This window comes from Cucurbita moschata, unplaced genomic scaffold (assembly GCF_002738365.1).
Source record: "Cucurbita moschata cultivar Rifu unplaced genomic scaffold, Cmos_1.0 Cmo_Scf00086, whole genome shotgun sequence".
Taxonomy (NCBI): domain Eukaryota; kingdom Viridiplantae; phylum Streptophyta; class Magnoliopsida; order Cucurbitales; family Cucurbitaceae; genus Cucurbita; species Cucurbita moschata.
Genome location: NW_019268602.1, coordinates 368,009 through 381,403, shown reverse-complemented (window position 1 = coordinate 381,403; position 13,395 = coordinate 368,009). Strand labels below are relative to the sequence as shown.

General features: G+C 39.3%; 2 protein-coding genes across 3 annotated transcripts; both read left to right on the top strand.

Moving 5' to 3' along the window:
- Positions 1–285: 285 nt before the first annotated feature.
- On the top strand, positions 286–7,286 carry LOC111439193 (phytoene dehydrogenase, chloroplastic/chromoplastic-like). The gene is made up of 15 exons (XM_023076964.1): positions 286–458; positions 586–957; positions 1,039–1,171; positions 1,299–1,387; positions 2,783–2,840; positions 2,946–3,101; positions 3,228–3,376; positions 4,081–4,200; positions 4,334–4,547; positions 4,623–4,725; positions 4,837–4,884; positions 6,158–6,203; positions 6,291–6,478; positions 6,606–6,768; positions 6,897–7,286. Exons 2-15 carry the CDS (start codon positions 754–756, stop codon positions 6,957–6,959), a joined length of 1,734 nt encoding a protein of 577 aa, XP_022932732.1. The 5' UTR covers positions 286–458; positions 586–753; the 3' UTR covers positions 6,960–7,286.
- A 334-nt stretch (positions 7,287–7,620) lies between these two features.
- Positions 7,621–12,891, top strand: LOC111439133. Of its 2 annotated transcripts, none has more exons than XM_023076873.1 (6): positions 7,621–7,959; positions 8,987–9,077; positions 10,036–10,343; positions 10,442–10,498; positions 10,969–11,441; positions 12,088–12,891. In XM_023076873.1, the coding sequence occupies exons 1-6, from the start codon at positions 7,902–7,904 to the stop codon at positions 12,403–12,405; spliced, it is 1,305 nt and encodes a 434-aa protein (XP_022932641.1). In that variant the 5' UTR covers positions 7,621–7,901; the 3' UTR covers positions 12,406–12,891. The 2 variants fall into 2 exon arrangements, with proteins under 2 accessions (XP_022932641.1, XP_022932640.1); XM_023076872.1 differs by having other exon boundaries at positions 8,674–9,077.
- The last annotated feature ends 504 nt before the right edge of the window (positions 12,892–13,395 follow it).

Here is a 13,395-nt window from a genome sequence, read left to right as displayed (position 1 = left end):
ATAATAGAAGAGGCTCGATAAATTGCTTACAAATTTAAAATTATTCGTAAAAAATTGATCTTTAAAGTTTTGGTTTCGAGTTTAGCAATATTTGGAGGTGGGAAATTAAAATTTTGAGCTGTTGGTTGAGATATTAAGTTTCAATGTTAAATCCAACGTGATTATATACAGAACATACAATAAGTATGGATTAACCGAAAGTGGATTAAAAATTAATGAGAGAAATGAACCAACCAGAATATGCTTGAAGGGCAGGCAAAGCCACGTAGCTGGGAAACGACCAAACAGGCTTTCATCACAATGGGGGGATAAGAGCCGAAAATGGAAACCGCCCAATTTCAGTCTGTGAAAGAAGATGTGTAGGAAAGTGCTTTGCCCACATCCGCCACTACCACTTTCATTTTCCATTGAACACAATCGGAGTGCTTGCCTACTCTAATCTGCCCATTTCTCAGCGGGTAAGTGATGATTTCTTCATGGGTTTTCATCCCCCACTTCGATTGCATCGTTTTCTTTGGATATTTGATATACCCTTTTCGTAGAATTGATATGGACGGTGTTGTTTTTGATATCATTGCTTGTCAGAGTGTAACCTAGAACCGTGGTGGCCGGAGAAGTGGATTTATTGCTCTGTGGTGTACCGTTTATGTGCTATTAGTGTCTTTTGATTTTGGTTCTGAAATTCTTGGTCTCCGTTGAAGGATTAGTTGTTGTCTGCTTCCATTTCTGAGCTTGTGTGAGATTTTTGGTGAAATGTCACTATGTGGGTCTGTCTCTGCTCTGAACTTGAGGTGCCAAAAGGGCATCCCAAAATCAACATCAAGATGCTGTTCTCCATTTACTTGTGAGAAAAGCAATGCCTTAGCATTTTGGGGTAGTGAGTTTGTGGGCGAAGGTTTGAAAGTTTCTGCCAGACATGTTAATAGGAAACTGGCCAAGGGGATTCCACCTCTAAAGGTTCGTCATCGAAGACTATTTTGTTTCTCTCGACGTCGTTGAATGGAATTAGTTACTGTTATCTTTTTCTTTCATGAACAGGTAGTTTGTGTGGATTACCCTAGACCACAGATTGATGATACTGTTAATTTCATTGAAGCAGCGTCCTTATCTGCGAGTTTTCGTACTTCTAAACGTCCAAGTAAACCGTTGAAAATAGTGATTGCTGGTGCAGGTCAGGAACTCGCTTGCCTAGCTTGACTGAACTTCTTATCGAAAACGAGATAGATGATACCGATTATAGAACGTGTTAGTTCGTTTCTTTATATTGGTTGGTATAATTATGCTTTTGAACTGTATAGGATTGGCTGGTTTATCGACAGCAAAATATTTGGCAGATGCTGGCCACATACCTGTTCTACTAGAAGCTCGAGACGTTTTAGGTGGGAAGGTATGCCTGCTGAAAACAATATTGTTTCCTGGTTGAGTTCCTTGTCTTGTTGTCATCTTAATGTCATGTTCATTATTGACTCTATAGTTATATTATTCTAGGAATTTTGTATTCCATTTTAAATATAGTGAAGGATAAACAAGGGTATCTCGGACCGGAGCCCTTTCCGATGTAGCCCATCCATTTGTTTCATCGGGTCCGCGGATAGAGGCCGTGCTCAGCCTGTAATGGAATACAATCATGAAGTTGAAAGTACCAGAGATTCCGGGCTTCCTTCCAACTTCTATAGTTGTCTTAATCTCCGCAAGATGCGAAAAGGGTCGATCCTAATACTTCTACTTCTAGCCTTCTCTTTTCCTTCCGTAACTGCTTTATTGCAGGGCGAGTAAGGCTTCTCAAGGCACTATTATGTGGAATAAAAACACACAATTGGACCCCGACTCTTCGATACTTGGTTCTTTCTCCTGCCTGAACTCTGTAACCTATTTCTTATTCTTTTTCACAGTCAAAACAAGGGAAACCACACAAAATTCTCTTTCTTCATCCCCCCGCTTTCGACATCAAAACTTCCAAGACAATAGGAATGAGTTCGATTATACCTTGAATTCTCATGAGCTCGTTCGGGAAAGTAGTGATAGGATGAGGAGGTTTGAGAGCTTGTTATATTTAATGCTTCCTTGTGGGCATTAGTCATGCTTCCTTGTGGGTATTTCTTGTTCTTTTGGATTAAAGTCTCTTTTTGTAGTTAGTTTTTGGTCTCGTTTTTCGTACTTTCTGGCTCGTTTCTTGTATTCTTTAATTTTGGTGTAGGATGTGGCTAAAGTAAGCCAAGGGTCGTACTAGAAGGTTACGTTTTTCGGCGTGGCAACATGAGAAATGTAACATCTTTGATCATCCATGCTGTTTCATGGGACTGTCGATTCAAACAAAGCGACATTCCATTATGTATGGCCAACCGTCTAGATTTTCACTTAACATAGCGACGTATCTAGTTTTTTAGATAACAATTATCATATATAGGAGCATAACGACCCAAGCCCACCACTAACAGATATTGTCCTCTTTGGGTTTTCCCTTTCGGCCTTCCCCTCAAGATTTTTAAAACGCGTCTACTAGGGAGAGGTTTCCACGTCATTATAAAGAATGTTTCGTTCTCCTTCCGAACAGATGTGGGATCTTACAAGGAGTGTCAGTGGTAACACTGTTACTTCCTCCACCTCTTTGACGACTCCCTTAGTTGGCATTTTCATCACGGTTTACCGGGATTTTCCTTTTTTTTCTATTTGTATGGCGACTCAAGTTTATCTTTGAGGCAGTCCTGCAAATTTTATTGTAAGCATAACTCTTTTTGTGGAATCTTGATTTTTCCTATAAAATTTGGTTCGCTCTTTCTAGGTAGCTGCTTGGAAAGATAACGATGGAGACTGGTACGAGACTGGCCTGCACATATTTTGTAAGTATTATCCCGATAATTTATGTTCCTCATGCTTATACGACCAGTTGACGTTAGAAAGTTGGGATGCTAATTTCAGATCCTTTCTTTTTTCTTGCTGGAAAGTTGGGGCTTATCCCAATGTGCAGAACTTGTTCGGGGAACTTGGAATCAACGACCGGTTGCAGTGGAAGGAACATTCAATGATATTTGCTATGCCAAACAAGCCGGGGGAGTTCAGTCGATTCGATTTCCCTGAAGTACTTCCTGCACCCATAAATGGTAGGCATGTGCGAATGGTGCTGGTTGTATGCATTACTTCATGTGCTTGTTTCCTGTGTCTGGTCTCTTGAAATATTTTGTGATACAACCAATCCATGTTTCCTAAAATGTGAGAATTACTGGCAGGGATATGGGCCATTTTAAGGAACAATGAGATGCTTACGTGGCCGGAGAAAATTAAATTTGCGATCGGGCTCTTGCCAGCAATGCTTGGTGGTCAATCTTATGTCGAGGCTCAAGATAATTTAACTGTGCAAGAGTGGATGAGAAGTCGGGTATGATTGGAATGCCATAATCTTGTATGGAATCTCTGAGCAACATAGATTTTAAGACGAAGATCTCAGATTCTAGGTGTTACCATTGCCAATGGAAATGTAACGGCCCAAGCCTACCGCTAGCTGATATTGTCCTCTTTGGGCTTTCCCTTTCAGGCTTCCCCCCTCAAGGTTTTTAAAACGCGTCTGCTAGGAAGAGGTTTCCACACTCTTATAAGAATGCTTTGTTCTCATCCCCAACTGATGTGGGATCTCAAAATCCACCTCCTATCCACCTCCTTTCGAGACCCAGCGTCCTCGTTGGCACTCGTTCCCTTTTCCAATTGATGTGGGACCCCCCAATCCACCCCTCTTTGGGGTCCAGCGTCCTTGCTAGCACACCGCCTCGTGTCCACCCTCTTCGGGGCTCAACATCCTCGCTGGCACATCGCTTGGTGTCTGGCTCTAATACCATTTTTAAAACGCGTCTACTAGGGAGAGGTTTCCACTCCCCTATAAAGAATGCTTCATTCTCCTCTCCAACCAACGTGGGATCTCACAATATGTTTCCATGGCTTGATTGCACATGATAGATTACGAGGAGGAGATCGTAAACCAGAATTCTTTCTCTGGATTCTATCCATAACGTTGATTTTACAGTGTGATAAATCACTAGTTTTGCTAAAACAATGCCTTCTTTGGCACTTACTTTTGCTGTTTTCTAGGGAGTACCTGATCGTGTAACAACTGAGGTGTTTATTGCTATGTCAAAGGCTCTAAATTTCATTAACCCCGATGAACTTTCTATGCAATGCATTTTGATTGCTCTGAATCGATTTCTTCAGGTATGATTATTTCTTTGCACAATAAGATTATTGAATCTATTTCATTGGTGTAAATGTTCACACCATTACAAAGTTCATAGCATTCCTTTCTGCTACTGACCCTCTCTAATTCTCATACATGTAATTCCTTTAGGAAAAGCATGGCTCTAAGATGGCTTTCTTGGATGGAAATCCACCCGAGAGACTTTGCGAGCCAATTGTCGAGCATATTCGATCATTGGGTGGCGAAGTGCGACTTAATTCAAGGATACAAAAAATCGAGTTAAACAACGATGGAACAGTGAAAAAGTTCTTGTTAAGCGATGGGAATGTAATTGAAGGAGATGCATATGTCTTTGCCACTCCTGGTGAGTAGCATACTTATTGGTAATGTCTTATAATTCTTGAACTTCACTTAAATTGATATCCATCTGTTCAATCAGTTGATATCTTCAAGCTTCTTTTGCCTAATGACTGGAAAAAGATTACATACTTCAAAAAGCTGGAAAAATTGGTTGGAGTTCCAGTTATCAATGTCCATATATGGTAATAGTACCCTCTACCTCTCTGAGATTCATTCATATCTCAGTAACTATGTAATAAAATGTGTGTGGTTTTCTATTATCAGTAATACGGTGATGTTATTTTTGTTTGCAGGTTTGATAGGAAACTGAAGAACACATATGATCACTTACTTTTTAGCAGGTGCTTTCTTTATTCGTGTTAGCTTGTTCTGTTTTAGAGGATAGCACTGTTTTTGTATTGCATAATGTACTGTTCTTGGGCAAACTATAACCCCGGAAAGCGAAAGAAAGATCGATTAAACCAATAAGCTAGTCCACAAGCATGTTAAATTTAATATCTTAGGTGGTAAGTTTACGTGAAAACATGAGATCCCACGTCGGTTGGAGAGAGGAACGAAGCATTTTTTATAAGGATGTGGAAATCTTTCCTTGATAGACGCGTTTTAAAACTATGAGGCTGACGGCGATAAGTAACAAGCCGAAGTGGACAATATATGCTAGCGATGGGCTTGGGCTTGAGGTGTTACAAATGGTATTAGAGGCAGACACTGAGGGGTGTGCCAGCGAGGACGCTGGCCCCCCAAGAGGAGGTGGATTGTGAGATCCTACATCGGTTGGAGAGGGTAACAAAGCATTCCTTATAAGAATGTGGCAACTTCTCCCTAACAGACGTGTTTTAAAACTGTGAGGCTGACGACGATACGTAACGAGGCAAAACGGACAATATCTGCTAGCGGTGGGCTTGGGTTGTTGCAAATGGTAACAGAGCTAGACACTGAGCGGTGTGGCAGCAAGGACGTTGGGCCCCTAAGAGGAGGTGGATTGTGAGATTCCGTCTCGGTTGGAGAGGGGAACGAAGAATTTCTTATAAGGATGTGGAAATCTCTCCCTGATAGCGTTTTAAAACTGTGAGGCTGACGGCGATACGTGACGAGCCAAAACGGACAATATCTGCTAGCGGTGGTCTTGGGCTATTACAAATGGTATCAGAGCCAGACATTGAGCAGTGTGCCAGCAAGGACGCTGGCCCCTCAAGAGGAGGTGGATTATGAGATCCTACATCGGTTGGAGAGGGTAACAAAGCATTCCTTATAAGAATGTGGAAACTTCTCCCTAATAGACGCGTTTTAAAACCATAAGGCTGACGGTTATATGTAACGAGCCAAAGCGGACAATATTTGCTAGCGGTGAGTTTGGGCTGTTACAAATGGTATCAAAGCCAGACACTAAGCGGTGTGCTAGCAAGGACGCTAGGCCCCCAAGATGAGGTGGATTGTGAGATCCCACATCAGTTGGAGAGGGGAACAAAACATTTCTTATAAGGATGTGGAAGCCTCTCCCTAACAGACGTGATACATAACGAGCTAAAGCGGACAATATCCACTAGCAGTGGGCTTGGGCCGTTACATTTACCCTAGACACTAAGTATTTTGTATTTCTTTACCTGAATGCAGGAGTCCGCTTCTTAGTGTTTATGCTGACATGTCAGTCACATGCAAGGTATATTTTAGAGCTTTCGATATCCTCGTCACTGGTCGTTTAGTATCCCGACCAGCTGTGATATTGTCAAATGTTTTGTTGACACAGGAATATTACAATCCGAACCAGTCCATGTTGGAACTAGTCTTCGCACCTGCAGAAGAGTGGATTTCCCGGAGTGACCCCGAAATTATTGATGCCACAATGGTGGAGCTAGCTAAACTATTTCCTGATGAAATTTCAGCTGATCAGAGCAGAGCGAAGATAGTAAAGTACCACGTCGTTAAAACGCCAAGGTAAACGTAGAATCGTTAACCGAGAGTCTGCTCGCTCGTTTCTAGAATAATTGGCATACATATATATTGTTCTACTGTTTGTACTGTACAGTTTTTGATTGACAGCCTAATTGGATATTGGTTATAGGTCCGTTTATAAGACGGTGCCCGACTGTGAACCGTGTCGCCCCTTACAGCGATCTCCTATTGAGGGATTTTATTTAGCTGGCGACTACACGAAACAGAAGTATTTAGCTTCTATGGAAGGTGCTGTTCTTTCAGGAAAGCTTTGTGCACAGGCTATTGTGAAGGTAATTTCCCTGCCTCTTGTTGTATCCTTTCCCTAGATAGTATTTTTCCAGCAATGGTGGAGATACATCTACAGGTGTAAATATCGATGATATGCGTTCATATCGATGTCGTGTATTCCATATTGCAGGATTATGAAATGCTAGTTGCTCGAGAGGAACGACGAGTCGCCGAGGCTGCTGGTGTTCGTTGACTAGAACATAACAAGATCAAAAGTACCTTCACATGATATTTCAACCATGAAGACAGGATTCTCCAATGCTACAAAATTGTTACGTCAAATGTTGGATATAAAAGAAAATGTAAATACGACCATATTATATACTCTATCGATCTAGTCGTTATAAGCCTCCATAGAGATTGACCTTAGCTCTCTAGAAAGGGCCTTAGCGGGTCAACCTTGGCCCTTAGGGGGTCAACCTTAGACATGTTAGGCTGATCCCAATATCAGTAAGCAACCTCACTCGTCCTCGTTGATCCCCTAGGGGGCAATCTTGGCCATAAAACATCCGGTTACTTATTTTAGCGTTCTAAGCTCCTTACAAACTCGATTAATTATTTCAGCGTGATCAGAGTGTAAGTGATTTAGCCAACATCAGTGCAAGACACCCATTTGATTCCTCGTTCATACAAATTAAAAATATTTTAAAAAGACAATAATTTAATTAACTTAATCTTACTTAAATCCATTAATTTAATAAAATTAAATCAAGAGGGTATAAAATATAATGTAATGGAGTAATTGATGAACAGATTTAGCACGTGCGAAGTATAAGCGGGAAATGTTTTATTCCCTCCGTTAATGCAAAGCTAAACGCTTATGGGGTTTAGGTTTATAACGTTAACTTCTCTGCTACCTCTCTCTTCTTCTAGCCGCGCCGAAATTTCTCTCTCTGATCACTCTCTCCCGCGCTCCCGCCTTTCTCGTCTCTCCTTGTCTCTCTTCTTCTCTTTCGTTTCATTGCTCCCCCATAGTTTTCTTTCCTTCACTCCCTCGCCTTTCTACATTACTCTCTCTGCCCTCCTCTGCTTCTTTCCCTTCTTGGGCCTGCTGCATTTTCTGTCTCTGTTCCTGTCCTCTGACCCGTGTTCTGTAATCATTTTGTTTCCTTGTTCTTATGGGATCTTTGAGGTGATGCTGTTTCTGGGTTTGGAAATTCAAGTTCATTTGCGCATTTTCTTGGTGTTCTTGGGTAAAGTTCTTTTGTACTGAATGTGTGAGGTGCTATGATTTTGGTTTTTTTTTTTGTCTGGTTTTGTTTTTTTTTCTTCTTCTCTTTATTGTGTGAACTTCTACGTGGATTGTTTTTGCATGTTTTGGTCTGAATTTACTGAAGTGAACTGTCTGATGTTTGAATTTTAAATTGGGATGGAATTAAGATGAAAGAACAGTGCAGCTTTTGGTGTTCGATTTGTTAGTGAAATAATGGATGTTCAGCGTAATTAGTCTGCTAGAAGTTCTAATTTAGGCTCTATTGTTGCGCAAATTTGATTTACAAGATGCGGGAAGTTTTGAGTGTTTTCTAGGCTGCTTATTTTTGTGAAGCTAGACGAGAATCATTCGAACTTGACTTATGAAGAACTTGAAACAATTGTCACTGTAAAGGATTTGTGGGTCTGTTGTTCCGTTACATAAGAAAGAATTAGCACCCCTAACTTCTCGTTTTTAAGGATTGGTAGCGCGTTGTTTAAGTGACTAGTATGGGATGACTTAGGAACCATTGAATTATTGGGGATAAGGTATCATGAGGTTGTGGGATTTATTTGTCATGTAAATGTTTGCATAGTTGATGTGAAATGGAGTGCCAGTTTAAATCTTGCACATTGAATTCAGTGTCCACTATGACCTAATTAAATTTGATTTCATGGTGTATAAATACGTTTTATTTTGGACTTTTTTTTGACAGAACCTAGTGTCATTTCTTAGCCATTGGTGGACCTATATCTGCACTAGACAATGGATTAAAGAAAATGCTGCACGTATTAAGTAGGAGATTTTCATGGTAAATTCATGTGGGAAGGGCAGGGGGAGGAGCTAGTCTGGTGAACCGTTTCTGGGAATGGAAACTCATAGCAAAGCGAAGTGCCGGGAGGATTTAGAGGTTGATATAATTGAATGTTCAAATAAAACTGATCCCAAATTTTGTGGGAAAGAAGACCCTGATGCAACTGAATATTCAAGCTCATTTGCTGAGACATCTGATACAGACAATTGTGCAGAATTCAACGAAGGAGAAGTAGAAACTCAATTTTTTGGAGACATTGGCTTGCCACCCGCATTTGGTTCATTTAGCAGTGCACTTCCAATAAGGTCCCTTTTTCTTTTGGCTGCAATTATAATCTATGTTTTAGAGTTATCGTATATATTTTGTTATAAGAAAAACTAAATGAAAGTTGCATGATTCTGAGTTAACATGATACCCTTGCTTTTCACTTTTCTGGAACGCTTCAGTTGGTCTTGGTTGCACTACTTAATGACATCTATAAATTATAAACACCTGATCTTTGAAAATTGGAATATGCATTTTTTTTTTTTTTTTGTATAGGCCATTTTCTGATTGCATTCATGAAATTTAGCACCACCTCCTCCCTTTTGAGTGTCTCAAACCGTAAGCCCCAATAGAAGGAATGGGATGGCTGCAATGCTTAATTTAGCAACCTTTCCCTTAGGAACTGTCAAGAATATCAATTGGGGGTAAGAAAACAACTACGGAAGAGGAAAAACAAAGCAAAATTTTAAAATGGGCAAAAGAACATGTCCTGCATACATCATAGGTGGATAGCATTTATTCGAAGATTTGATATTTCCATCAAGGATGCGTTCAGTGAACCTATTTAGGTAGTTGATGGTTTCTGTTGGAGATATCACTTTCCATTCTTAAATGGAGAAACTGTATCATTTGACAGGTTAACTAATGGGCGGTTGAAGACTTAAATAATATTTGAGATAAATGTAAGTAATGATAGATGGGCTTTTATGTAAAAGCAATGACTTACATACCTTCAATAGAAAGTTTTAAATACATGTATGTGGGCTTAGAAGATATTTTGGTTGTGATAAAATTCATTCTCAATTTTATTGGCCTTGATAGAATTTCATTCCCTATGCAAAGATATCTTAAGTGCTTAGTGTCCAAGGTACAAGTTCAAAATATTGGACTTTTAGCCTGTGTTGCCGATCTCTTTGTGGTCTTATGTACTCTTTCATATATATATATATATATTTTGTCTTGATTAAAGCTTGTTCAACTGGCTCTGCTCGTTTGTAGGAAGAGGAAGTTAACAAATCACTGGCAAAATTTCATCCGCCCTCTAATGTGGCGCTGCAAGTGGACAGAATTGAGAATTAAAGAAATTGAGTCACAGGCATTGAAATATTCCAGAGCACTTGCAGTATATGAACAAGGAAAGAATTTAGGCCTTGATCCAACAATGGAGGATTTTTCTTCAAAAGCATTTCCATTTTCTAGCCCATATTATAGAAGAAAGGCAATGAAGAGAAGAAAACGAAAGAGAGCTGAAGATACAAATGATATATCATCCTATATGTCACAGCATAACCTTTTTTCCTACTATGGTATCAGCTTTATCCCTCTAGTTATAACTTGTTTTTTCACCTTCCTTCTCTCTCTAACTGCAATTGTATCGTTTGGTAACTTTTGTTTTTTAATACAGAAAATAAGAAAGCTGAACTAGATGGTACTTCTGTAGCCGATGAATTTGCTAATCCAGGTAAAGTATTTCTGCTGTTACCTGTATTATTTATATGGTATGCAATATTTATTGGTGACGATAGCCAATGGGAAGGTCAAGCAAGACACTTGCACCGAATATTTGAGCTTGGCGAGTAGTATATTGAATAAAGGCAATATTCAATTGTTTTATACATTGGACCAAAAAACTCTATTTCATTCTCTCTCTAAAAGCTTAAAGAGAATGTTCGTTCAAACAATAATATACTTTTTCCTACTCGTGTAGTTTTAAATGCATTTAACTTAAGTATCCTCTTCTCTATCATATCGTGACTAATATGCCCAATTGAACAATTGAATATTTATCTTATTTTAATCTCTGATTAATAAACAGACCGGCTGTTTGCATTTCATTCTTTTGCTTCTTTCTTGGTTTAGTTACCATCCTTAAATTCTTCATACTTAAATATTCTGAAACTGAAAGTTGGCTTTCTGTTATTATTGGATCAGTGAAAATGGAGAAAAATGCTGATTCTGATGACAAATTTGGGATTAATAATGACTCTGTTCTCGAGTTCAGAGACACTAATAGTTCTTTGGAGCAAGTTCTCTGGAAAATTGAGGTGGTGCACTCTCGACTTCACAAGCTAAAGGGTCAAATGGATAAGGTGATGTCCAAAAATGCTTCAAAATTTTCTTCCTCAGAGAATCTGAGCCTTCTTGCACCTTGTGAGGCACAGACCAGCTCTGCCCCTACTCCTACGTTCTCAGCTGGTAATGGAGAATTATCAGTTGGAGTTATGGGCGCCTCAACTCAACATATATCAGAGTGTGATATTGGTGAGCTGATGAAGCCTGAAAGTGCTATTTCAAGCTATGGGGAGGCAATACTAGTCCCTGATATTATTGAAAGTACAGTAGGTCTCTTGACTGCTACAGAGCTTTCAATTCCGCTACCACAAATTGGGGATTCAACTGAGGATGTAAGAATTCTTGATGTCGAGCTAATTAATTTTCTCTTACACCATTTTCTGATGATGTGATGCTAGAGACAATTTTTAGTGTGAAATCTGCCAAATATGTTTGCCTTTTTCTTTTTGAAGTACGTTTATATTAAAAATGGTCATTTCTTCCCTCAGTTACAAAGAAGTCATCTGGTTGTTTTACTTTTTCTGTACTTTCTTTTACCTTTCTCCACATTAGGGGATGTAGCTCAAATGTTAGAACCAGCTCTGCATGCAGAGGTACAGGGTTCCATCCCCTGTTCCTTCATCTTCTAACAAATTTCTGGAAAATTTTGGTCTCCTCTTCCTTTGATCTCTTTGATCTCTTTGATATACTGCATGTATATGGAATAGATCTCTTAATTACTTGCTTTCATGAGAATGATATTGCACGCTTGGACTTCTGTCTCATGGTCTTTCTTCATTTGACCTCATTAACGTATTGCATGTCTATGAAATGAAATTTACATCTTTTAACTACTCGTTTTCATGAGAATAGATTTTTTAGCTCTTAAGAAGCTATACTGTTCATGTGAATTTCTGTCACATGGACACTGCCTTTCTCTGAAGTAGTAAATCAATCGATTCCTGCTTTCAAACATCAAACTTAACCAACCTTTTGCAGATTGTTACTAATGTGCTGATACCCAATGAGTTGGCTGAGGCAGAGAGAAACACACATGACACGATTGCTGCACAGCCCGTGGAAAAACATGAAAAACCAGAAAAAGGCAAGCAAAGTGAAGGCACCAGTCTCAGCTCAGTTCCAACTACACAACCTGATCCTATGGGAAAAGCTTTGGTCTCTGACGAACAATCAGCTCTTAAAAAATGTTTAGCTTCAGATATCAACTTTCCTAGGAACAAGAGAAAGAGAGGGGAAAGAAAAGCAGGTCCAGGTAGTTGGAACAAGAAGCATTCGAGCGAACCCGATAGCCAGTAAGTGCTTTTAGAGTGATTTTAGCTGTCTCTTAGAGGATCTGTAGCTGGTCAGACGTAAAATTTCCACTTTGCCATTAACCACTGGCATAGGTACAGAATGACCACTTATCAGGTTAGTCTTACTAAGCAACTTCCAGTGTGAAGCAGCTCTTAGTTGTTGCTGCTGCCACAATGTGTTAGAGAGAGATTCTGAGTTTTACCCTTGTGCAAGTTGTCTGTATCATGTTTACTGGGAACTGATCCTGATCTCTCTCATACGTCGTATTAGATCTCAATAAGATAACTTTTACCAACTCTTTTTACCTTGAATTACTGTTTTACTTGAATAAATCATGCTCTTAAAGATTTGTCTGGAATTCATCTTTTAGTTAGAAGATAGTTCTGTTTATCTGCAGAAGGGACATCGGATTCAATTGAAATTGTATGTTCAAGACTTTCTAAGATCGTGTATTTGGGATATAAATTATCATACAAGCTATTATAATCATTGTCTTGCTCTTTTCAGCAACTTCATAGGCTGAATATGATAATGATTCTCGTCATAAACTGCATCATGATGCCACCATACTTTGCTGAGCAGGTCACAAACTGCATCATGAAATACCAGGTCATGAATCCACTCTATCATCTTGAGCAATTTTGATGAACATAATCAGGTTAGTATATGGTTAAGAATCATTTTCTGAGCTGAAAAGACATTGAGCTAGAGATATGATATAAAAGTATCTTGATATTTGGCTGGTGATTCACATCATTCTACTTTTTGACTGCTAAACTTAGATTATTATGTCTCTGTATAGAGTTGTTTTTGGACTGTTAACCAAAAGATTCGTTTCCATCTATTTTGTGTTGGTCATTCATTAATGTCTAGAAATCATGATCTAATTTGGGTCACTTTTTTTAAGGTGAAGTGTACGAAAAGATCTGAGCTTTTCATTCAGTAAAAGATAGGTTTGATGAGATTTTGATCGTCTCGTTTTCGTCCACACAT

Coding starts and splice junctions, on each gene's coding strand:
- LOC111439193 (XM_023076964.1), top strand. CDS start 754: ATGTCACTATGTGGGTCTGTCTCTGCTCTGAACTTGAGGTGCCAAAAG. Junction 6,479..6,605: donor CACGTCGTTAAAACGCCAAG/GTAAACGTAGAA, acceptor TATTGGTTATAG/GTCCGTTTATAAGACGGTGC. Junction 6,769..6,896: donor GTGCACAGGCTATTGTGAAG/GTAATTTCCCTG, acceptor TCCATATTGCAG/GATTATGAAATGCTAGTTGC.
- LOC111439133 (XM_023076872.1), top strand. CDS start 8,827: ATGGAAACTCATAGCAAAGCGAAGTGCCGGGAGGATTTAGAGGTTGAT. Junction 10,344..10,441: donor TAACCTTTTTTCCTACTATG/GTATCAGCTTTA, acceptor TTTTTAATACAG/AAAATAAGAAAGCTGAACTA. Junction 10,499..10,968: donor CGATGAATTTGCTAATCCAG/GTAAAGTATTTC, acceptor TTATTGGATCAG/TGAAAATGGAGAAAAATGCT.